The sequence below is a fragment of the Protopterus annectens genome, chromosome 11.part0 (genome assembly GCF_019279795.1).
Source record: "Protopterus annectens isolate FY-2018-M chromosome 11.part0, PAN1.0, whole genome shotgun sequence".
In the NCBI taxonomy this organism is placed as follows: domain Eukaryota; kingdom Metazoa; phylum Chordata; order Ceratodontiformes; family Protopteridae; genus Protopterus; species Protopterus annectens.
In genome coordinates this window covers 1,248,746,783-1,248,771,899 of record NC_056745.1, presented here as the reverse complement: position 1 = coordinate 1,248,771,899, position 25,117 = coordinate 1,248,746,783, and the positions used below count along the sequence as shown (strand labels likewise).

Sequence of the window (25,117 nt, the reverse complement as noted above, 5' to 3'; positions counted from 1 at the left end):
CTGCAGATTCCATGTGAAGGCAGTATGTCTACTAAGCCCTATATGGCAACTTTGTCCCTGTATTAACTGATGATATTGTCTTGGTTGTGGAGATGATGGTATGTTAGCCACCGGTGGACTCTTCTGCAAAACATAGGTTAACACAGCACAACTTTGCAAACACTAACTGCAAAGATGACCACTAATACATGGTGTCCATCTAATGCTGGTATTACTGCTAGCATCTTAGTAAAATTTTGGCATTCAGAAAAGAGGATCACCATGGCTTATTGTGCTAATCTTATATGTTTCTGAATTGTATCACTATGTTTGATTTCATCATTTGCATACATGATGGCCGTTATTAGGTTCTTGATATTCATTTGCATGTCACTATGCAGTCATTAACATATGATGGACACTGTGCTGTTTCTCCAGTAGTGACTTCATGCTACATGTTTCTGTGAATTGCCCCATTCCCTGCAAGTTACTGCCCACAATATTATTTTGTGTAATGCCTTATGCTTTTGGTTTCTGAATACCTTAATGTTTTTATCATGCTGGGTCCATAATGCATTTTTCTTATAGTGTACATTTAAAACTGTTATGTTCACTTGTTATTATAGTAGCCTCCTAATACATAAACTGTCTTCAGTAAATATGAAGTATTCATATCTAAAATGCTTCTTTGTTTTTGTGTTTGTTATAAGTTTTTGTTTAAGTTCAGGAAGACATTGTGTGACATGCTTTCATTAGATATACGTTATTTTTTTACTTGAGGTGTGTTTTGCTGCTTCAAGTTTCTTGCTTAAATAAATCATTTAAAGTAACATATGGCTATTTCTTTAATACTTTTGCGCTTTGCAATAAGTGTATACGATGCAAATGAAACCAGTTTTAGTGGACACTCTAGTTTTTGAATGATTACTGTATACACAAATCCTATACATCCAGTCTGCCCAGTTCGACATATGGATCCCTGAGCCAGCCTGTTTACTGTCCAAGCCTCAAGCCCTTTCTACATTTTCAACGCATAATGTCCTGCTCCTCCCTGACTAGCTCAGATCTCGTTTACCACATTTTGAAGGCACAATGCTGATTTTGGCAAATAAGTGCTCTGCCTCATATTTCTGGTTAATCTTGTCAGATTTTGACTGAGTGTATCAGTTTGCAAGCCTTTGGCTTTCTGTATGTGAATTTCTTGATTCAACTTAGTTATAAGAAAAAATATGTTATATTTTTATGAATAGTTGCCCTGTCAGCCCTTCCTTGCTTGGCCTTGTCACCATTTTGCTGTTCATGAGAGTAGTTTCTATTATTCTTACCATTATTCTTATTGCAGTGTTAGAATGTTCCTTCATAGTTATTGAAAGTTTTTGTGTGTCTGTGTTCTTATTAGTGGTAGATCCATTCAGATTGTCAGCTTATCAACAGAGCATTATACATAAATATATCTATGTTTTTATATAGATATTTCTATATCTATATCTATATTAGTCTTAGAGAAACAGTGACATTTTTCACTGACCAGAGTACCGCTTATCATAGTGTGCGCATTGTTAATTTACAGTTGTAATGGAAAAAGGCTACTCACTTTAAGAAATGCTGTAAATGTGGGCATAAAATTCTCCCAAGGCCCCCATGATTTGTGTGTCTGCTCAGGGGTTTCACACTTGAGTGCTTCATGTGACATTTGTGCTACCTTTGGGCCCAAGGCACTCTCAGACTGGAGAAACAGACTCATTGTGAAAGGGTTTCTTCTTCCAGATCATGAGACTGCCAAGTCAAAAAAGGTGGGAGACAAACCTTCTAAATCCAAGGACTCAGAGATAAAATAGTGTCCTCTGGATTCTTTGGTTCTAGCACTGGACCCCCAGGGTTTCAAGGATTGAAGAGTATACTGCTTCGACCCCCTATCTCTACCCCTCACCTGGATTCAGCGGTAGGGACCACTGTTATTATTGCTGATTCTCCAAAAAGGATAGAAAGACCTGTTTCAAGACCCTCTTGTGCTCTCTGTATAAGGTTCTTCATCTCCTACAAGAGTACTTCTGAGGTTGATCTGGCTCACCTGTTGCAGAACTTTCTAAAGACCCGGTCAAAATAGTGGTCATTACTTCTCCATCAGCACCAAAGTTGATCGGATCCGTACATTTTACCCCTGCCCAGGCTCCCTCACCAGTATGCTCTTCAGTTCTGCTTCCCTTGGATCCATACTATCATGAAGATCCTGTAACACAGGAGTCACTGAGACTCATGTCATTGGCTCCTGGGAGGTTGGAACTGACTCATCTGACTCTGGCCTTGTTAGATGCCATATTGGAATCTTGGTGCTGAGGAAATGGGTGGATTACTCCATTGCTTTAATCAGAGATGTCAGTCTTCAAAACTTTGACTCCAGTCCCCTTGTCAGTGCTGTCCACTCAGAGGGATATGAGGATTCTGTCTGGGGCTTTTTCACACTTTTCAGTTGGAGAGATGGAACTGACCACAGGTGCAGTTTCTTTGGATTCCTTGGAGGCTGGAGTGGCCTTGGAGGTGTTGGTTCCACCCTATGACTCTTACCCATTTGAGTGGACTTCAGCACAGACATCATCTTGGCAGATTCATTCCCTAGACCCCATATTCCCTGCCTCAGTGCAGAAACTGTCCTCTGAGGACTCAGTAGCATCAGCCCCTGAACCACTGAAGAAGAGGGCATAAAAGCATCTAGACTCACTAACTGAGTCAATCACAACTGATACTGATTTGGATGACAGAGGGTTCCCCACAGTCCCCTCCCAAGAACATGTCCTTTGAAGAGATCCTGGAACTCAGGAGGCAAAGGAAACCTTGGCCAATTGAATCTCCCTCTCAAGACAAAGATTTATTGTTTGAGACATATGGAATGGCCCCTTCTTCATCCTGGGTGGTTCTTCCCACCAAGTTGGTATACTTGTTGCTGAGGAAATCCTGGCAGGAACCCAACACATGCGAGTCAGTTCTGAGGAAGCCTAACAATATCCTATGTCCCCCAAAGATAAACCTTTCTGGATAAAAACTGCCCCATAGGCTACATCATTAATGTGATAGCCATCAAAAAAGAGTTGTCTGAAGACTACTCTTCTTTCCACCTCCTCAAAAAGGAATCCTGGGTGATGGATAGACTGGGGACGCAGGTGTATTCTTCTGGCTCATTTGCCATCTAGGCCATGAACTACACCACTCACATGACCAGGTTTCAGAGGGATCTAGTTCAACAAGCGTTAGCCACTCTGAAGAATCCCATTACACCAGTGTCACAGAAACAACTCAAAGCCACTTTGTTGATGGTGTCCAGCATTGCCAAACTCTCCCTACACCTGCTTCATAATGAGATTGATGGGGCAGCTAGAGCAGCCAAAGCAGGAGTAGCTATCAAATGCTATGCTTGTTTGCAACTTTAAAGCATCTTTCGAATACCCCATTTGAAGGGATCACCTTTTTTAGTCCATTGTAAAAGAAAGGATGCAGAAGAGTAAGGAGCAGGATTGCAAGTCCCTCTCTGCAATAGGAGTGAAGTTTGAGAACCACAGTGCACTTTTAACAGAAACCAAAAAGGGCCTTGTTCACTCTGGTTTTGTAAGTCTGTGCATCAGTATGACTCCTCTTCTGATAGAGATGGCCAAGGCAGGGGTGGCCACTTCAGTGGATGTAGTACCAGAGACAGTGACTTTTTTCAGACAAGACACCCATAAAATCCCTAAAGTTTGCTCAGCTGCTCCTCTTTGGAGACAGTCAGGGTGACATATCCATCCATCATTAGTTGTGGTCCGCCATCACACAAGACATATGGGTACGAAGTATCGTATCCAGAGATTATCAAATTCCATTTTTGGAAATTCCCCTATCCCCTCATTCTGTGTTGCCAGATGTCCACCCCCCTCCCCCATCAGGCAAAGGCCACTATACAAGAGCTTCATTCTCCTCTGAAAATAAAGAGCCACCCAGGAAAACCCACCAGACCAGATCTGGTCAAGGTTTAATTCATGCTTATTTTTGGATCCTAAGAAAATAAAGACTCTGTGGCCCATTTTGGACCTAAGTTTAATAAACAATTATGTCAAAAACACCTACTTTTGCAGTCATTTCTTCTGTGTCTCCAGAAGGATGAATAACTGTGCTTTATAGTTGTAGAGGACATGTACCTTCACATAAAAATAGAAAAGGAGTGCAAGAAATTTGTATGCTTCTGATTGGGATGCAGTCATTACCAATTCAGAGCTCTGTCCTTCAGTCTCACCTCAGCCCCCAGGGTGTTCACTTAGTGTTACTGATAGTAGCTGATTATCTGTGTCTAATTTTCCCTTACCTAGATAACGGGCACCTGGCTGCCTCATCTGTGATGGAGTCTCTTCTGCAAGCAAGAGATTATCTCCTCAGCATTTGTCCTTCTCTAGGCATTTCAGTAAGTCAGCGTTTGGTGTTTTGGGCTGCTACTTGGATACTACAATAACCCTGATCTGTCTTGCACAGGACATAATTATATCCTTGATGGCAGCAAACAAAACTCTGTTGGAGTGTGATTGCCCCCCAGTGAGTCCAGTCCTGAAAGCATAAGTAATTTTGATGGTCCAATTTGTTTGTCACTGTATGAGAATTCAACAATGCTTATTCCAATCTCAGTGGCCTCAGGAATATGATTCCCTTTTTCAACCCATCTGTATTTGTGCAGAACTCATCTAGAATGGTGGCTTCATTCACCTCTGATATTGGCAGGCAGCCTCCTCTAGACTCACTCACTAATAACAATCGTGACCACAAATGCATTTTCTGTAGGGTGCGGCATTGTGAAGGGAGAATGGTCTAAGGTATTTGGTCAGAGTCAGAAGCTTGTCTTCTATTAAAAGTCCAAGAGATGAAGCTGGCTATCCTTGTGTTGCTCTGGTTACAGAACTGTCTTCCTCTAGGTGTGAAAAATATACAGATGGGCAATATTATGGTAGTCTGGTACATAAACAAGAAGGTGGGGAACCAGATCTTATCCTGTTTGTCCCAAGGCTGTAAGAATGCGGCAGTGGGCGATGGTCTGTCATTGATCTCTGACTGCAATACACATCCCTGGAAGTTTCAACAATGTAGAGGACAGGCTCAGCAGGAACATCCTGTTGCCTCATAAGTGGTTCCTGAATCTCACAATTGCAGACGAGATTCTTCATCGGGAAAATCTGTACTGCATTCTGTTTGTGCCACCCCCCAGGCCCCAAGCACAGCACTTTTGCCATTCTTGCTCATCAGGGACAGAACCCCGAGGGATTCTCTGTCCCATACTTGGCCTCTGGGGTTACTGTTCATCTCTCTCCCTGTTCCTCTTATGACAAGGTTCATACAGAAAGTTATTCACTGCAAGACCACAGTCATCCTCATTGCCCCATTTTGGCCCAGAGAGAGATGATTTCCCCTTCTCAAACTATGCTTGCAGGAGAACCCTTGGCTCCTAAATCCACTGCAAGAACTCATCACTCACCAGGGGAGCCTCATTTGGACATTGTTAACCTGAAGCTAACCACATGGCTTCTCAATTTCATTGATGGTACAGTATTCATTTCTTCCTACTGATGTAGTTCACATCCTGTCAGCTTCTCAGAAATCATCCACACATATGGTGTGTTGTAGTAAATGGAGAAGATTCACCATATGAGCAGAATATCAGAACACAGATCCGTTTTTGGCTTTGTTTGGAGATGCACTACATTTTTTTATCATCCTTTTGTTTTCTTCGGACTCCAGCTTCTCCACTATTAAAGTACAGTTGACAGCCTTCTCCTCTATCCATGTTGCCTTTCAGGATTCTTCTCTAACTTCTCATAGACTATGTAAAGCATTTCTTAACGATAAATTTCACTTACGGGCTCTAGTAAAGGATACAGCTCCTCAATGGGATTTAAACCTTGCGTTAGAAGCACTAGCTAAACCTCAGTTTGAACTATCTCCTTCTGTAAAATTAAAATTCTTATATTGTAAAGTTGTTGTGTTAGTGGCTGTCACATCTGCCAAGAGGATTTCAGAGCTGCTTACTTTATCCTTGGTTTCTCCTTACATTGTATTTCATAAGGGTAGGGTTACCTTGAGGAATAGCCCTTCCTTTGTTCTAAAAGTAGCTTCTGAGACCAACATTTCTTCGCCCATACATCTTCCAGTGTTCTTTCAAAATTACCAAAACAACAAAGATTACACTTTGCATGCATTGGATGTACAGAGACTACACTTTTACCTTCACAGAACAGCTCCCTTTAGGAAAGATGAACAACATTTTGTTTCTTTTGCACAAAACAAATTGAGTAAGAAGGTATCCAAAATCTATTTGTCTAGATGGTGGTTTGTATTTCTTTCATCTGTACATCTCAAAATAAAACGTTACCATGCAAGCCCAGAGTTTACTGCACTAGAGCTGTAGCTACTTCAATATTCTTTAAGTTTGCATCCTTGGATTACATTTGCAAAGCTGCTACATGGTCTTCCTCTCACATCTTTGTCAAGCATTGCAAGTTGCATTGTATTTCCAGAACTAGAGCTTTCTTTGGGGTTTCCATAATTGTAGATCCTTTCATCCCAGTCTATCTGATAGGACACACCATCCTCCTTCCTACTCTTATTCTGTAGGACTTTTTTTCCCTGTATCAGAGGCAGCACAGATGCCCCTTAGGTTTAGACACCAAACTTGATCTGAACTATTCAGGGAGGAGCAGGGCATTATAAGTTGAAAATTTAGGAAGGGCTCAAGGCTGGAGAAGTAAATTGGTCAGATCAGGTCTGAGTGGATGCTCAATGACCTATATGTTGTATCGGACAGACTGGGATGAAAGGCTGTATCTTTATGGAAAGTACATAACTTTACTTTTCAGTTGTGGAAAAATATGGTCTTTGTTTAGAAATGTACATTGTTATCTTTTTTCTTCTGGAACACAGTCATCCAGCTTGTAACACAGAGATTCTCTACAGCATACTGAAATGCAAATGCAGCTTACCTTTGCTTGAGATGTTCAGTTAAATTTATTTACTACTATTTGTTGCTCTTTCAGGCCAATGCTCTGCTGGCTATTTCTCCACTGATGGCTTTAAACCTTGCAATCCGTGTCTTCCTGGCACATACCAGCCTGAACCAGGGAGGACACTTTGTTTTCCTTGTGGAGGTGGATTAACAACAAAATACGAAGCTGCCATTTCATTTCAAGACTGTGAAACAAGAGGTAATGTTTCTTACATCAGGACTTTTACTTTTCGTTTTTTTCTTTTTTTTTTCTTTTTGTTTGCAAATGTTTAGTACTTTTGTTTAATTTTCCCTAAGCACAAAACTGAAAATCAGGGCAGCTTTACTCAGGTTGAAACAGTGCTGTCCTCTACATCATACATTTAATTTTAGGAATATATACTGTTTTTAAATAAGTTTGATTTTATCAGCAGTAATTAAAAAAAAAACACTGTTTTGTCTTTACTGGCTTATTGGATAATGCAGTTGTTTCTATTATTTGCTGATTAAGCTACTTTTACTGCCCTAGAAGAGTTTTTCTTTGAACATACAAATCCGTTGTTTAAGTCAATATTTAAACAAAATTTCAAGCAGACAAGTACTTTATATTCACTGATATTGATCACAGTTCAAGTGCACAAGGTATCAATACAGTTTGCTGTATTGTTAATGTATAGTCTGATGTTGTTGTGTTAAAAAGAAGTTGTTGCAGGTATCTATGATATTCATCATTCTCACTGCTTCAGTGGCATAAGGGTTCCTTGCCTGCACAAACCCACATTAGAATGTTTTCCATAGCTCAGAATTCTCCCGTCCGACTACCTGTGACAGGGGATTGGCTAAGTCCCTCCCATCAGGGGAAGTGTAACCCCTGTCACAGGAAGTCAGTTATTCAGTCTTTTAGTGCCAACTGTAGAAATCGCACAGTTGAATCTCCTCAGCAGTGTGCATTGATGGCTTACAGCTTCCAGATTCAGAAAGGTTCCCTTTGGGAACTTCCCTTCCTCTTTGCTGCTATATACTTATGATGTCTTCTGTTTTATATAGATATATGGTTTTATGTACTTTATTGAATGACACAAATATTGACGTGAATAATGTCCAACACCAAGTGATCGACATTATGTACATCAACATGCTGCTAAGCATGTGCTGAACATCAGTTTTGGGGCAAGAAAAACCTTAAAACAAAATAAAAAGAAAACATTGCATCAATGTTACCTTCTCCTTATGTTATCAACCTGTGGGATATTGGATCTAATACTGGCCACATCCTCTAGACTCCAACTTTCCAGGCTCTGACTCCCCTAGCCACAATCCCTCACTTCTCAGCAGATATCTCAAATCAAGTTTGTAGCCATTCCATTTAGCAGCTGGATCTGTGGCTCCACTATAGCATATCTTTTTTTGTTATCCTTTTCTGGGTTTTTTTCCTACTCTTTAGTTTTAGCTAGTATAGGATAAGTAAGATGCTTAAGTAGGTTTAGGTATTAGGTTTTAGTATTTGTAGCCTCTTTGCATGTTTGTACATGTAGAGGTGGTCTTTTCCTGCCTTTTGAGATTTTTGCTGTATTGACTTTCTGTGTCTTGTCAGGTAGTTTGTTCTTTATGATTAGTGTGTAGGTTAGCCTAATGGTTGCTTTTTAATGTGTGTGTGTGTCTGTGTGTGTGTGTGTGTGTGTGTGTGTGTGTGTGTGTGTGTGTGTGTGTGTGTGTGTGTGTGTGTGTGTGTGGTTTTGATAGCTGGTCCTTATCCATGGCTAAGGGATTCAAAAATGTGTTGATTGTGGGCACAAGCTGCCCTTGCAAGATGAACAGGACAATTGTATGATTTGCTTGAGGTAGACCTACCTCAATTCCCCCGTTCCATTTCTGATGCATTCAGGTCCATGGCTGTTAATGAGAGAGGAATCAAGCTCATCCTGAAAGGTCTCCTTCCTGCTGCTGCTGCTGCTTCTTCAGCTTTGAAAGCATGGCTCTGACAAGTCTCTCACTGTTCTACTAAGGACTCTAGAGGGGACCATAAGAGCTCCTCCTCTCTCTCTCTACACATGGACTCTCTTCTGGATCACCAAACTCAAATGTCCCAAAACTTTCAGGTGCCCCAGTGGCCATGGTGCTGGCATTTGCTCATATTCCTCAGAGCAGAATGTCTTTGGTGTGGACCATGGGCAAGGCTTTGTCTCTGGCTGTCAGTGTGCCAAGTGCTTTCTTGTCCAAAGGGGTTCCATCAGGTCATGTAGCTTCTGCTTCTCCCCATCTACTCCACTAGAGATTTTGCAGGAATCTTCTCCTTCCCTGCCCAAGTTCAAGTCTCTCTGGCTCAGATCTGACTGTTAGGTTCATCTACAAAGTGACCCTCCAAACCCCCTTTGGTGGCTTCATCTGCTTGGTCATCAAGGTCGGTGGGCAGTTTCAAAGCTTCAGCCTTGGACTTGGAGCAGCTGATGACTTCCTTTGTTGCAGACTCAGATGTAATTATGTCTTATCCCTTCAGGTCCGGGATCCTTTCCAGGAATCATGGCTCTGTCACCTTGGTTTCTTCCCTCAGCCCATGAGGATTTAAGGTCTTTGGGTCTTGCTGTGTTTCCACCTTTGAGGTCAGCTCTGATGGCTTGCCTGTACTTGGCTCTGACTTCCACCTTGGTGTTGTTGACTCCGGCTGTGTCAGAGCATAATGGACTTTGGAGCCATGGCATTGAGGGTGGATTTCCTGGGTCGGGTTCAACAAACCCAGCTTTGGGTTCATCCTTCCTGTTTGGAGCATTGGGCTTTGACAGCTCTATTGTGGCCTTGACTTTGGGGCGAGGTGTAGCTTCCCAGGGTTTGGGCATATCTCTGATTTCTTTGGATCCTAGGACTGTCAGCTCCAAGAGGCCAGTTTCCTCCTCTGCCTTCAATGTTGTGAAGAAAATGTTTTCTGCTTAGGAAATGCGTCAGTCTTTCTAAGCTGGTGTTCCATCCTCATTCTCATCTGTGTCGCAGCCAGTCATCAGCTTAATCCTGGACAGCCCATGCCGGTTGGTCTCCAAGCCATTCCCTTTGTGGGGGCTTCCTGCCTTTTCCCCCTCTCCTCCAGCTTTGCCAGAGCAGGAGGTCTCAGGCAAGAGACAGTGCAAGAAGAAGCACCTCAACTCCCCTGGGGAGTCTCTCACTGAAGATACTGACCTCGAGGAATGAGGGGGTCCTCTAACTCACCTTATGATGACGATTCCTTTGGCAGTTTCTTGCAGCTTCTTTACCACCGTGGGGGCTGGATCACCGAAGCCTCTTCTCCTGAGGAGTCAGTGTTTTTGGAGGACTTTGGTGTAGGCCCATCCATTCCCTGGGTGGTTCTCTCTGCAGACATGCTCATAGACCTAGTGTCTCAAATGGTATGTAAAGAACCTGACACTGTGGAGCCTACTCCTAAGAAGCCTGACAAAATTCTTTCCCCTCCAATGGATCATTCGCAATGGTGTAATTATCCGGCCATGGATTCGATTGTGGTGATGGCTGCCACAAAGAAAGAAATCTCGAAGATGGGTTCCTCGGCCCATCCTCTTAGAGAATATTGGACTTTGGACTGTCTAGGGAAGTGATATTATGCCTCTGCTACATTCTCTTTGAGGGCACTCAACATTTTATCCCACTTAACAAGGCTTCAGTGTAATTTTGTCGCTGAATTGTTGATGAATATTAAGACATAATCAGTCTCTGAAAGTTCAGAAGACACTGGAAACTGAGCTGTTTACCCTTCAGTCCATTGCCAATGTTTCCATGCAGCTCATTTCCAGTGCAGCCAATTGAGCATCCTGAGTGGCTGATAGTGGCATTGGCATATGACACCATGCTTGGATGTGGCTGTGCAACTTTGTGGATTGCTTCAAAGTGTCTTTTGTTAACAGCCCTTTTGATGGCTCTTCCCTGTTTGGGACTAAAATTAAGGACACTCATACTAGGAATGAGTGGGATGGGAAAATGCTGTCTGCTTTAGGAATGCATTTTGCTACCCCTCAGCATACCTTCTCAAGGAATCAGAAGGGGGCAAAGTCTCTTCTCTAGAAAACTGCAGCAATCTTCCCAGGATGCTACTTCTGAGGGTTCCTCCCACAGTCGGGGTGGGAACTATAATGGGTGTTGCCAATGGGACAGGGGTGATCCACAAAAATCAGGGCTTCCAAAGACATTTCTCTGTGGACTTATTCAGTGATCCTGAAAGGTTGCGCGACTGCCCTTCTCTGGAGGCAGTTGGGGGTCACTTGGCTCTTCACCCAGAAGTTTAGGAAGCCATCACCTCAGATATGTGGGTGTTAATAGTCATATCCCTTTTTTATAAATTCTAAAGGTTGGTCACAAATGTCTCCCAGACATTCTACCTCATCAGAGACTGCAGGCAGTGGTAGAGATTCAGAAGCTGCTGGCAAATCGAGTCATCCAAGAGGTTCCACCAGACTAACAAGGATCCAGGGTCTACTCAAGATTCTTTTTGATACCAGAGAAGACCAGGAACCTCAGGCCAATTTTGGATTTGAACAGATTTAATCCATTCTTGAAACAGACCAAATTCTGGATGATCACGGTGCAGTCCATTCTGCCTCTGCTGAGGAAGGATGATTGGATGTGCTCAGTAGACCTCAAGGATGCCTGCCATCATATCAAAAATAGAAAGGTGCATCAGGAAGTAAAAAAGCAAAAAAATACCACAATGTATAAAGTCATGGACCACAAAGCAGTTTCAACAAGATTTAATATGCACTTCTGGAAGCCTATCATCAGAGCCCTGCCATGTGGTCTCATCACAGACCTCCTGGTGTTCTCCAAGTGCATGGCAGAGGTTGCAGCATTGCTCCTCACTGTCTGCATGAGAACATCAATAATCATGGCCAGAGATACCTTGCTGCATTTGTGCGGCCATTTAGAGATAACTGTCAGTTATCTAAAGTCAAGTCTACAACCCAGTCCAGACATTAGAATTTATAGGTTGCCACTTGGATATCATTAACCAAATTGCCAAGCTCCTAATTTTCAGAGTAATCGGCTTTTGTTCCCAGACAGTATCTGTGCTTGCCCTTGCGAATCCTACAGCTCATACAGTTTTAAAATTCTTGGGCTACATGGCAGCTTCTGTAAGGTTTACTTAACCTTTAGTGAAGTACCACATGAGGGCTGTGCCAGGGACTCTCACAATACAGTGGTCCTGTTTGATGCATCCAGTGAACTTTCCTGTCAGGAAGCCAAAAATGTGTCACAATCAGATTCAGTGGTGGTTACAATCACCCTTTGTGACCAGTGGGAAACTGTTTGTTCTTCCCAGTCCTGTGGCCAAAGTCACCACAGACGCCTCCCTTCTTAGGTGGAAGGGGCATTTTGAACAGGGATGACAAGGGTCCTGGTCATCTGTGGAGGCCAGCATTCACATCAGTGTCCTGGAGATGAATGTTTTCTTTCTTGTGTTGCAGGCTTTTCAGAATGTCCTCCACAGCGGTGTGATTTAATTTCCAGGTGGACAATATGTCCATTGTCTGGTACCTGAGCAAGCAGGGAGGAAGTGTATACTCTGTCAAGAGGTCATGAGAGTTTGCCAATGGGAGATTTCATCTCAACGCTTTCTGATTGCTGTGCACATCATGGGGAATTCTAACATTCTGACTGACAGAACAGAAATATTCTTCTTCCTCACAAGTGGTCTTTGAATCCAAGGGTTGCAGCTCGGATCTTTTGACACTGAGGCACTCTGTGTTGCAAGCTTTTTGCTTTCCCCTCCAACACCAAATGCAACAGCTGTTATGCCTTAGTCCCTCCTCAGGGGCAGTCACCCATAGATGCTTTTTTGTATGCTTGGCACCTGGATCTTCTATATGCATATTCTCCAGTTCCCCTGATTCTCGGATTTCTTCAGAAGGCAGCCTGTTGCAGAGTAACAGTGATTCTCATAGCTCCCTTCTGGCCTTGCCAGGTGTGGTTTCCATTTCTGTGGCCTCTTCTGAGATACCTTGTTTGGTTTGTGGATCCCACTCTGGTTCTAATTTCTCATCCAGTGTATCTAGATCCTCACAGTCTGCAGTCCTTCAAGTTAACCACATGGTTTCTCCAGTTTCCTTGATGGCCAGGAATGCCAAGATGTCTAATAGGGTTGTGAATGTTTTGTCCTCATCCCAAAAGCTATCTTCTAGGAAAATGTATTAGAGTAAATGGAAGTGCTTTGCAATGTGGGAGAAATCTCAAGGGTTTGACCCTTTTCCCACTCCCTTAGAGTCTATTCTAGATTTTCTTGCTGAATTTTTAAATTCAGGCTCTACTCTTTCTATGATCAAGGTACATTTGGCACCCATTTCTAATTTTCATGTCAATAGGGATAATGTTCCCTTGGCTGCTCTGAAAATCTCCAGGGCATTTCATAAAGGTGCAATTCTTCTGCATACTCCTGTTCGGGATCCCATTCCTCCTTAGGATTTGACTCTTGTGTTGCATATCCTTGCAGATCCTCCTTTTGAACCCTAGCTTATTCAGACCTGAAGTTATCTTGGAAGACCTTCTTTCTGTTGTCTGTCACCTCAGCCTGGAGAGTTTGAGCTACCAGCTCTGTATTCCACCATCCTTATCTGGTGTTTCACAAATGTAGGGTTTCACTCCACACCAAGTCTTCCCAAGGTAGCACCGAGAACAATTTAAATAGTTCTATTCACCTTCCTGTGTTTTTTCCTAATTTCTCGAACAAGGCTGAATACTTCCTGCATTGTTTGAATGTGCATAAACAATTGAGAATTTACCTGGACAGGATAAAAGCCTTTAGAAAATCCAGTCAGCTATTTGTTTCCTTTTTGAAATTCAGATTGGGCAGACCTGTGTAAAGTGACATTATCCAAGTGGCTGTCAGTCTGTATTTTCTTTGAGTATACATTGAGAGGCACGATTTTGTACAGTAAGCCTAAAGGTCACTCTACGAGAGCTACAGCTACTTCTACAGCCATCTCTTCCATAACATTTGTAGAGAAAACAAGGAACATTCCACCACAGTAAAACGAGTAAAACTTTAATGAATAAAATCCACTTAATCGCTCAGAACCAGGACAAGCGCTTTCAGCAATATACCTTCTTCAGATCCTGATTTATTCTGTCCTGAGTATCCTAATTTTAAAAAACTAACATCCAGTCACAAAACCTGACTTTTAATCAGAAGACCCATCAAAAAATATAGTCATACCATCATTTTCTGCCAATTTTCATAGTCCAACCAATCATACTTTATTAAAATACAGATGTTCATTTTCCAGCCAATCAAATATCTCATCATCCTCTTCCTATTTACTCTCCTCCAATGTGGACAGACTTATTCAATTCAGAATATTTGGCCAATGATATGCATAAAGACTCCATACCCCCTTTTTTTTTTATCATCCAACCAAAAGCAAAGACTTTCTGCGTGCCAAGTGTTATCCAATCAGATGTAAAAAATTTCTTTCAGTGCCAAGTAAACGGCTTCCCAAATCTGAGACACTAAAAATTACTACGAATTACTTGGATATCTGCTGTATCCATTGCTTTTGTTCTCTCTTGCATCCAAAAATATTTCTTCTTTTATTTATTTTATTTAAAAATATCTATTTATAGCAACTTCGTGCCTCCTGTTTGAAATAATCGTAATTTCAGTTTGTCTACTGTGAACACAGCCTCATACCGCTCTCTAGAAGCATATGCTTGTAGTGTCTCAGATTTGGGAAGCTGTTTACTTGGCACTAAAAGTAAGTTTTTACATCTGATTGGATGACACTCAGCACACAGAAAGTCTTTGCTTTTGGTTGGAAGATAAAAAAGGGGTATGGCGTCTTTATGCATATCATTGTCCAAATATTCTGAATTGAATAAGTCTGTCTACACTGGAGGAGAGTAAATAGGAAGAGGATGATGAGATATTTGATTGGCTGGAAAATTAACTTCCATATTTTAATAAAGTATGATTGGTTGGACTATGAAAATCGGTGGAAAATGATGGTATGACTATATTTTTCGATATGTCTTTTGATTAGAAGTCACAGTTTGTGATTGGATGTTAGTTTTTTTTAAATTAGGATGCTCAGGACAGAATAAATCAGGATCTGAAAAAGGCATATTGCCGAAAGCGCTTGTCCTGGTTCTGAGCAATTAAGTGGATTTTATTCATTAAAAGTTTTATTCATCGTTTTACTGTGGTGGAACGTTACTTGTTTTTTCTACAATTCTTTGTTTTTTCTGGGAGCATACTTTGGTAGTGTATACCTGAATTTCTTTTGGTCTTTTCTATAACTTCCTTGGATGATGATTGTGCAGCAGCTACTTGGCTGGGTCATCATACCTTTGTTTCTTACTACAAGCTGGACATCCATTCTAGGTCCAGGGCTTCCTTGGGCTCCTCTGTGTTGTGAAATATCCTTCCTTAGATCCTTCCGGGGTTTTTTACATAGCTGAGGACTCTGTCCCACAGTTTGAAGCCAGATAGGGAAGACAACATCATATATGAATGTTATGTAATTACCATAACTATAGATCCATTTTGTCTGTCTGCATGTGGTTCAACTTTTTCACACTCCTCTCCCCACCTTTTTAGCTCATATCGGTGCCTAAGATGACCAAGTAGGAGAGGCTAGATTGTTCTCCTTTTCTTGGAGTCCTTTGTCCTTTTCCTTTATGTGAGAAAGGTAATTTAGAGTTAGATTAAGGATGGGCAAACTTGATACATGTATTGTGTGCGTTAACTTTTTATTTTAATATACTTGCCATTTACTACTGCTGTTAATTCATGTGGGAATTCTAACTTCTCTGTTGTGTGGATTCTTTATACTGATTTTAAGCAGTTATGGGTCTTTTCTAAACTATTTTTGACTTGTACTAGGAAACCAAAGTTCTGTGGTGTCATTTGAACACTAGGCCTCTTGTTTCTGTTGTTTATCTGCTTCATTCGAAAGTTATGAAAGGAATATATTGCATTGTTTCTGTTTTTTCTTCATTTATATGACATTTACTACTGATTTAACAGTGATGCAGCCATTTTTATTGTTAAATCATAATTTTACTACAGATTACTTTATTTACATTTTTCTGTGGAGATTTTTTTCATTTCTGACATGGGAATCTCTAAGTAAATGCTTATTTATTTTAGTTTCTATTTCATTTAAGGGCGTATGTTTGATTTTTTTGGCACTATTTGGACAAGTGAATTTTACTTGCCACTGAGACTGTTGCTTTTCTTTGCTACTGTGTGCAGGTTGTGGAACAAGGCTTAACACATTTTAATCTATTTCTGCTAAATAAGTGTATGCAGTTTAGCCCTATTTCCTGTATGGGGACATAGTTTATATTTTCTTTTATTGCTGCCCTTAGTCAGCCTTTAATAGTGTCAATGTATTATTCTTGCTGGTGCTTTTTCCCCCTGGCTTGATGGATTTTGGTGCGGCTGCACTCCATCAAATACAGTTGCACTTAAAAAGAAAAAAAAAACAACAAAAACATGCTTCAGCCTCTGGTTTGTGATTCTGTTGTTGCCTTAAGTCAGCCTGTGGACCACTTATCTTTCTCCCCATCAGTCTCTGATGTGAGGCGGAAGCCCTGTGTAGTACAGGAGTCAGATGCATCCTTTGGAGCCATTCCAGTACCTGATTCAGGTATATGAGAACTAAGCTCTTTAAATGCAAGAAAGGAGAGAGGTCCACAGTAAGAAACCTTTTACCAGACATAATACTCTGTCTGCAGTATTTTTTCCACTCATATAGTGTGCAGCAAAAAGAAACTTTACCACACTGCAAACAATCAGTGTATTACCATGTAAAGAGTTGATGTGGTTTCCTTAGTTAAGAATGTTTTACAATCTGCTAAGTTCGGAGACTGTACTCCTATTCAGTATGACTGTTGGGACTACATTCTCTAGAGATCAGTCTATGGCTACAAACATTGATGGGGACTCTGATACAAACAGTAGTGACCACTCATAAGTCCATCTATTCTGATTTTTCAGAAGTGAACAGGTTCAAAAACCCATGTCAGTGTTCATCTTTCTACAGATGCCAGATAGGTGCAGAGATGTATTTGACTGGAAGCAATCTGGACCTGGACTAGAGATTGGCAGAGTTTGTGATCTTATTGAGGATGAGATTCCAAATGTTTTATCTGTTACTCCTCTGCTACTGGCCTTAGAGGGTGTCTATAAAACTGCAGGTAAAACCCTTTGGCTAGTGAACCAATTCCTAAAAAGGCTATGAAGAAGTTTATTTTGCAGTGTGCTTACAGTTTAGATGATTTTCCGACATCTTTCCCTGTTGAACATAAGTGTTGTACAAATGAGATTGTTTCTAGTGTGACTCAGGTTTCAAAATATGGTTTCAAAAGTGTCTTGGAAGGTGCCAACACAAATTACAGAAATGCAACTGCTTCTCTTGTATTGAGAAGATATGGTTGATTGCATAACTTCACTGTCACAGACACTCCAATAAGTGCACGACCACCTCTGCTTGAACACAAGAGTTATTCCACTCGACACGAATAAAATTGTGAAAACACACAAACAATTGAGCACTTTCACCCACACACACAGTGGGCTTCTTCAGAACATTTTTTCATTACCATATCTCGCCTTATATTTAAAATTTGGCGCCAATAATCAACGGATACAATACTAGTAAACATGTATCCGTTTAAAACATTTGTTGCTGTTAAAGCTATACCTACATGATTTTCATATGATATAAACTTGCCCATATATCGTATCCATTGAACACGATAAAATTGTATAAAGGCAATGTTATCACTCAATGCATCGTGACTAATTTCAAAACTAATATACATTCTCATACGCTTTAAATAAATTGATATGTATTCCTATATACTTGTTAAATAACTATTAAAACAAGTATCATAAAAGATCCTAAAAGAACAATAAAATTCATTAAACATAACCTGAATTATTAAAGCTACTAAACATTAACTGTAACATTCCACCAATATATGCAAACTTATTAATAAGTACAAATAATAAAAAATTGTAAAAAATTAATAATGTGTCTTGCATATTGTGTTCTCTAAAATTCATTTAGAATACTAATAAGATAATTGTGATACATAATGTTGAATGATTTCATTGTTTCATAATTAAACAGCTGTATATGAATGCTGTATTAATAAAGATGAAATAGTATATGAGGAAATAAATTAATTTAGTATAATAAAATAATAACATGAAAATGATAACTTAACTATTTAATAAGTATCTAATAAATAAATGACAATATAATGAATTGATTAATAAATAAAAATACAATAATTGATTAATAAATATTATTGAAGTAAGAATGGAAATATGTGGTTTCAAATGACTACTGAATTTTTGTAACCAAACTGTACATAATTGATTTAATATTTGATAAACTTTGTTTCACCTTAAGGATTTTGTTTCATCTCTATCTTTTAGTCCTTCCAGCATGTTTTTCAAGAGTGTTAAGCATTATTCTAGATTTTTAGATGACATCTATATATTATGGGATGATAGTAAGTATAAGTTAGATGCATTTTTACAATTTCTCAATTCCAGCAGTGAATATCTTAAATTCACACATTCCCATAATACTGAAGGAATAGCTTATCTGGATACTTATATATACATAAAGGATGGTAGCTTCAAGTCCAGAATACATAGAAAAAAGACTTTTTCCAACGATTATCTGGAATATAGTAGTTGGCATCCAGTTAATATGAAACACAACATATTTAAAGGGCAATGTATACGTGCTGCCCGTATGACTTCAGATGTCATGGTAGAAGAAATCAAATTCATAACAGAATTATTTTCAGAGAGAGGATATCCATCGAAAATTATGTAAAATATAGGACAATATGTCATTCATGAATGGGGTACCAAGTACAAACCCTTATTAGGATATGGATTTGAGACCAATCAGATTAAAAATGTTAGGACTGAATATGATAAAGAGATAACTTCTCATCAGAGGTCTTTCATTTTACAGTATAGTCCAGCAGCAGACAATGTAGCAAATATATTAATTAAATTTTGGTATTTGATTTCACGAGATTCCATCCTATTGGAAATAATGGGCAATAAACCAAGATTCATGTACAAAATGGGTAGGAATATAAAAAACATGTTGGTACATCAATCCGCAAGAGGGAAGGGTTCAAAGAATGCTAACAATACCCATACCACTAAATGTGGAACATGCAACCAATGCATGTATATATTAGAAAAGGAAAGGATGATTATTCAGAATGGACCCAAGACCTTAGTTAAATTTAAATATGGCAATTGTAAAACAAAAATGCTTATATATCTGGCTAAGTGTTGTAAATGTGCAAGTTATTATATAGGAAAGATGGAGAGGTGTTTTAGAAAGCGAATATATGATCATGTGTACAGTATTAGGAGGAAGGATCCCACCAATGCATTATATAGACATATTGAAAAGATGGGGGACACACATAATTTCAAATTTGCTATCCTAGAAATAATTAAAACAGACCCTAGAGGGGGTGACTACAAAACCTTGTTGAGTTTTAAGGAGGTTTGGTAGCAAACGGCCTTTCCCAGCACAGCAGACTAGCAGTTTGCCCCAGCCACAGGTGGGTGACTGCTGTGGTCATTTGTTGTACCTTAGACCACTCATCTTTTGCCTCAGATCCCTTTGTGGTATAGCATCTATGGACTGGGGGTTAGCCATGTTCTGTGTGGCTATTGGTGTCCCCTCAGTGGGCAAGGAAAAGCCACTCTTGTCACTCTTGGGAGAGAGAAGAGGGAAGGTTTCCCTGTTTTGTCTGAATGTTGTACCCATCTCTGAGGCAGCTGCTGCTGCCATTAATAACACTGTTAGTCCCACTTTTCCTGTCAAAAAGAAACAAAACTAAACATGTATCTTCTCCTTCTCAGGGTTTAATTCAGGCTATTTTCAAAATCTGCCAGTGTTTTCCGTGGGAGAACACTGAGGTTTCTTAGTCCCTCCGAAAATACTGTGAGCTGTTACAGAAGGAATTTCCAGAACCTTCAGCCATTCCTCCACTTCTGTCAGCTCTGGAGAGTGCGTGTGTTGCTGCCTGCAATTTTCCTGATAGTTAGCCAGCTGCAACTAAAAACGCACGTATGATGTATAATGTTCCTCAGTCTTTTAAGTTTTTATGCACACTTTCCAAACCTGACCTAGCAGCTATAGCTTTAGCTAATCCTATTGCTCTTAAGCATTTAGTTAATTTCAGTCCTACTCTTTCTAAAAAGGTTGGGGAGATAATTGCTAAGTATGGGAAAACGTATGCTTTTGCAACTTTAATTTTCAGAATTTTGAATTGTTAGGCTCATATGTCAAAGTTTGTTCTGACTGTGAAAGTATGAGTAATGTTTTGTCTGCATTTTCTGGTTGTGAGGAAAACTCTGCTTTAATTAATTTAGTTTCTTCAACTGTAAAGTCACTGTCCATTGTCTTGAGTATGTGTATGACTTAGTTGATACTATTTCCAGGGTTATGGCCACTGGTACTGTTTTGAGGAGATTTGCCTGTCTGCATTCTCAGCACCTCCCAGATTATATTAAAAATGGGATTTTAAATTCTGCTTTCCACAGAGCTTTAGTTTTGGTCTCTCTGCTGCAGATGTGATCAGAAAGTGGGAAAGTAAAAGGGCTAAGTTTATTCAGGGACTCTCCAAGATTTTTCAGCTCTCCTTTGCTAAACTTTCAAAGGGGTTCTCTAACCCCTGAGGAAAATTTTCGCAAAAAGCAAAATAAACAGATTCAACAAAATGCAACTAAACTGATAGTTAAGAAGGAATATCTAGGAGGTTCCAATAAAAATATGGAACTTCCTAAAACCAAGTACAGTCCAACAAGTCTGTGTGACTGTTTAAGGGGCCTTGTCTTTCCACCTACTCTGGCAGCCATTTCTTTAGCAAAAGTTAGTTTCAGACAGATGGGTTTTGAAGATCATTCATCAAGGTTAGAAACTGCAGCGGTAGAAAATTCCTTCTTCCCATGGAGTAATTCCTCATCCACCTGACCAGACTCTTCTTTTTTCACCTGTTCTTCATCGCTGCTGTCCAAGTGAATGATAGAACCTCCTTCACAGGTGGGGAATGTTTTTTTTTGTATTCAAGGATGTTTTTCGTGCCAAAGAAAGAAAGTGCTTGGAGACCCATTCTGTTCTTTCCTAAATCTGTTTGTGATAGTGCTCAAATTCAGAATTATGTCACTTTACAACCAGCTGCCTTTTCTTCCTCTTTCAAGTTTCCTGATAACAGTAGATTTAAATGATGCTTATCACTGCATCCCTGTTCATCCAGACTTCAGATGTTTCTTAAGGTTCTGTGTGTCTGTATCATGATGTTAAGTTGTCAAACTCGCCTTCATTCTTGCTGGATGGGTTCGGAGCCGATCCTCGGCTCCGACTCGGCACTTGCTAAGCTCGAGAACTCATTTTACCAGCTCGAGGCAACCCTATGGGTGTATCCATATTCATAAAGGATACCCACACCTCCAGGTTGGTGGCAACACACGAAGCTTCGGAAACCATCCAGGTGCAACTAACCATAGGCAAAACTGCTCTACAAATTGTAGCATGCTACAGGCCACCCTCTCAAACTCAGGAACCCCACACAGCCTTCCTGAAGACACTGGAGGGTATAAATGTATCTCCAAACACCATCATATTGGGTGACTTCAACTACCCAAATATAGACTGGGAACATTACTCAAGCCCTAACTTTCTAGCCCAACGGTTCCTGGAGTTCATAAATTCAAATGCCATGGAACAGCTAGTCACTGTTCCCGTGAGAGGAGAAAATATACTAGATCTCATTGTCACAAACATGGGGACAAAATGCTCCACACCGGAAGTATATCCCTCATTGGTGAGATCTGTTCATAAACTAATCTCACTGGAAATCCACATCCCGCCCCCACCCCAAACAAAAAGACCACAGTGAAGAACTTCTCTAAAGCAAACTTCACACTACTCAAGACTGGTGTGGTATCCTTCAAGGCCCCTGAGCCAGTGGAAACCACAACCCAAGCTGCGGAAGCCCTTACAAATGCCTTCTATGAACACCTCCAGGACTGCATGGATCAGGCAATCCCAAATAAAACCAAGACTCTTTCCAGAAAGGGCAAACGTCCAGTCTGGTGGACCCCAGCCATTAACAAACTTTACAATAAGAGGAGAAAGCTATTACATGATAGAACAAAATCCATAAAAGGGAAGTCACCCCTGATCATTATTAGTAAAAAATACGAGCACTCATAAAATCAACTAAGGCCAATTTTGAGAGAAAAATTGCCATGGATTCAAAGGACAATCATAAGGCCTTTTTCAGATGTTAGGAACCTGGGTGGAAACTCCCAGATATGCTCAGAATTAGTCCAAAATGATACAAAAATCACTGAACCCACAGACATTGCCAACATACTGCCAGACAGGTTCAGTGCAAACTTCAACCCCCCTCTCCCCCCCTAAAGGAGAGATAACTGTCCCAGCCGAGTGTAGCCTCCCAGACATCTCAAATGCGCAGGTGAAAGCTGCTCTCTCTAAAGCTAAAAACACAGCATCAATGGGACCGGATGGTGTCCCCGGCTGTGTGCTTCACGAGCTAAATGAGGCGTTGAAGCCGCACTTAGGGCGGCTGTGTAGTCTCAGCCTTACCACAGGATACGTGGCCAAGGAGTGGCGTGACGGCAACTGTGGTCCCATTCCACAAAGCGGCCTCTATGGACCCTGGTAATTACCGCCCCATAAGCTTAACAAGTCTAGTCTGCAAAGCTATGGAGAGGATCATAATGGAGCTCATAAACAAAGATATAGGGGACTTGCAGACATTGGACCCGACCCAGTTTGGCTCCGTCAAGGGAAGATCATGCCTTTTGAACTTGGTCGACTTCTTCGAAACAGTCACCAAGGCCATTGATGAGGGAAGGCAGTCCATACAGCCTACCTTGACCTTGCAAAGGCTTTCGACACAATACCCCACTCGGGTATTGTAGAAAAACTTACCAGCTTAAATGTAAACCCATATGTCACAAGATGGGTTGCAAACTGGCTTAAGGACAGAACCCACAGGGTTAGAGTTGCTGGCGCTATGTCAGACTCCAAGCCGGTCACAAGTGGTGTCCCACAGGGCTCGGTCCTTGGCCCCTATTGTTCGGCATCTACTTCTCAGAAGTACAGGCCAACATGGGAGGACTTTGGCTGACAAAGTTTGCTGACGACTGCAAACTGGGCCATAGTGGAAAGTGCATCGGACACGGATATCCTTCAGAAGGGACTCACGGAAACAGATAGCTGGTGCCAGAGCCATGGCCTGAAGTTAAACGCCAACAAATGTATAGTCATACCCTTCGGGAAAAACAAGGTAACCCCAAGCTACCATATAGGTGGCAATCCACTAAGCACAGAAGAGGTTATCAGGGACCTGGGGACCCAGGTTGACAGTGGCCTTTCTTTTGACACTCACGTTGCTAAAGTGGTTAGAAAGACCTTCTACATTGCCCACCTGATCATGAAGGGATTCACATCCAGATCTAGTGAGGTCATTGTTCCCTGTACTCTTCACTTATCAGACCAATGATCGAGTACAATGCCCCATTCGGGATGTATCTCACCCGACATCTGCAGCAATTGGAGAGACCCCAAAAGTTCCTCACCAAAAGGATAAAGGGACTCCAAAATCTGTCATATGCTGCCAGATTGAAGAAACTCCAGCTCTATTCAGTCGCATACCATCTGCTCAGAGGTGACGTGCCTGACATACAAGGCCATGTCCAACTCAGAATTAATGGACATGCTCCACCTCAAAAAAATCCAAATCCACCAAAACCACTAGAGCAAGTGACTTAAACCTTAGCACGGATATAAATAGGATGTGCTGGAGGGATAGATTTATCACTCAGAGACTCCCTATGCTGTGGAATAAAATCCTGGTCCATGTGAGGCAGAGCACCTCGCTGACTCTGTTCAAGAGAAATCTTGACCTGTGGATGGGAGATCGTAGGTTTACCCTGGGAATCATCTCTGTGTCACTGCTGGACAGAGGCACACCAAACTAATGGGCACAGTATTTTTTCATATAAGGGGTGGTGTAAGCCACAAAAATTTGGGCTAGGCTTATAAATGCCTTAGGGCAGATAGCCTAGTATAAACCTATGAACCTATGAACCTATATCCCATGATGCAAGGCGTGACTACCTCAGATCTCGTTTGCCGCTTCGCGAAGAGGTCTCCTTTTTACCAGCTCAGGTAAAGCTTCAAATTGTATCAGAGTAGTCAGGTTTTTTTTTCTACTTGCATTCCTAATTGTCATTTATTGGATATATTTTTATACTTATAGCTAATCTCTACCCTATATTCCCCTTCTTTTACATCAGGATTTACTTCCTTTCTTCAGGCCTTAAGCCTCCCTTTTAAGTTAATTCCTGTCAGGTTAGTGTTGTGTGTTTTTTGTGGGTTAACTGTGTGACTGTTGTGTGTCTGTATTTTTGGACATTATTATGTCTAGAGAAGTGAAGGTCTCAGGCTTCAAGAAGTGTGACTCATGCTGTCAGAAAATGTCTCTGACAGACGGTCACACTTCTTGTGTGTACTGCCTGGGGCCTTTACACCTGCAGGACTCCTGTGCTATTTGTCACTCCTTTAGCCAGAGAGTCCTGCAGGAACGAAGAAACAAATTAATTCTTCGTGGCTTGTTAAAGCCAGAGGGTTCTCCGACCAAGGCTGGGTCGGTTAAGCCCTCTAAGCCATCTAAGGCCCAGGCTGTAGTCCTCAAGCCTTCGGCTGTGGCTCCGACTCCTTCGGAGTCGAGATCGGCACCGGCCGGAGCCGATCTTTCCACTTTGGAGGTTGTAGTGTCAGCTCCATCCGGCTCCGATACACAAATACCCATTACTTTGTCGGCTCCAGCCAGAGCCGACATGTCTTTATCCAGTATTGGAGCCGATAAGTCTTCGGCTCCATCTGGTGCTGAGGGGTCGTCGGCTCCAATGGCTCCATCCAGGAAGAGATCTCGGTCTCCTTCCCTAGAGTTGATTCATTCGGCTCCGGGATCTCCTCTTTTGTCGGAGCGGAGCCATCGGAGCCGATCTTCAAGATCTTCCAGGCTGTCAGACCACGATTTAGAGAGGGTGGTAAGCAGACTGTTGAAGTCACAGGCACTAGCCCAAAT

General features: G+C 41.2%; 1 protein-coding gene across 1 annotated transcript in view; it reads left to right on the top strand.

The window, feature by feature from the left end:
* Positions 1-25,117, top strand: part of SCUBE1 (signal peptide, CUB domain and EGF like domain containing 1) — a 4,299,807-nt gene that overhangs the window by 3,838,355 nt on the left and 436,335 nt on the right. Inside the window, exon 18 of the mRNA XM_044087300.1 lies at positions 7,020-7,187. Within this exon, the coding sequence (XP_043943235.1) occupies positions 7,020-7,187 (168 nt within the window). The remainder of the gene's footprint in view (positions 1-7,019; positions 7,188-25,117) is intronic.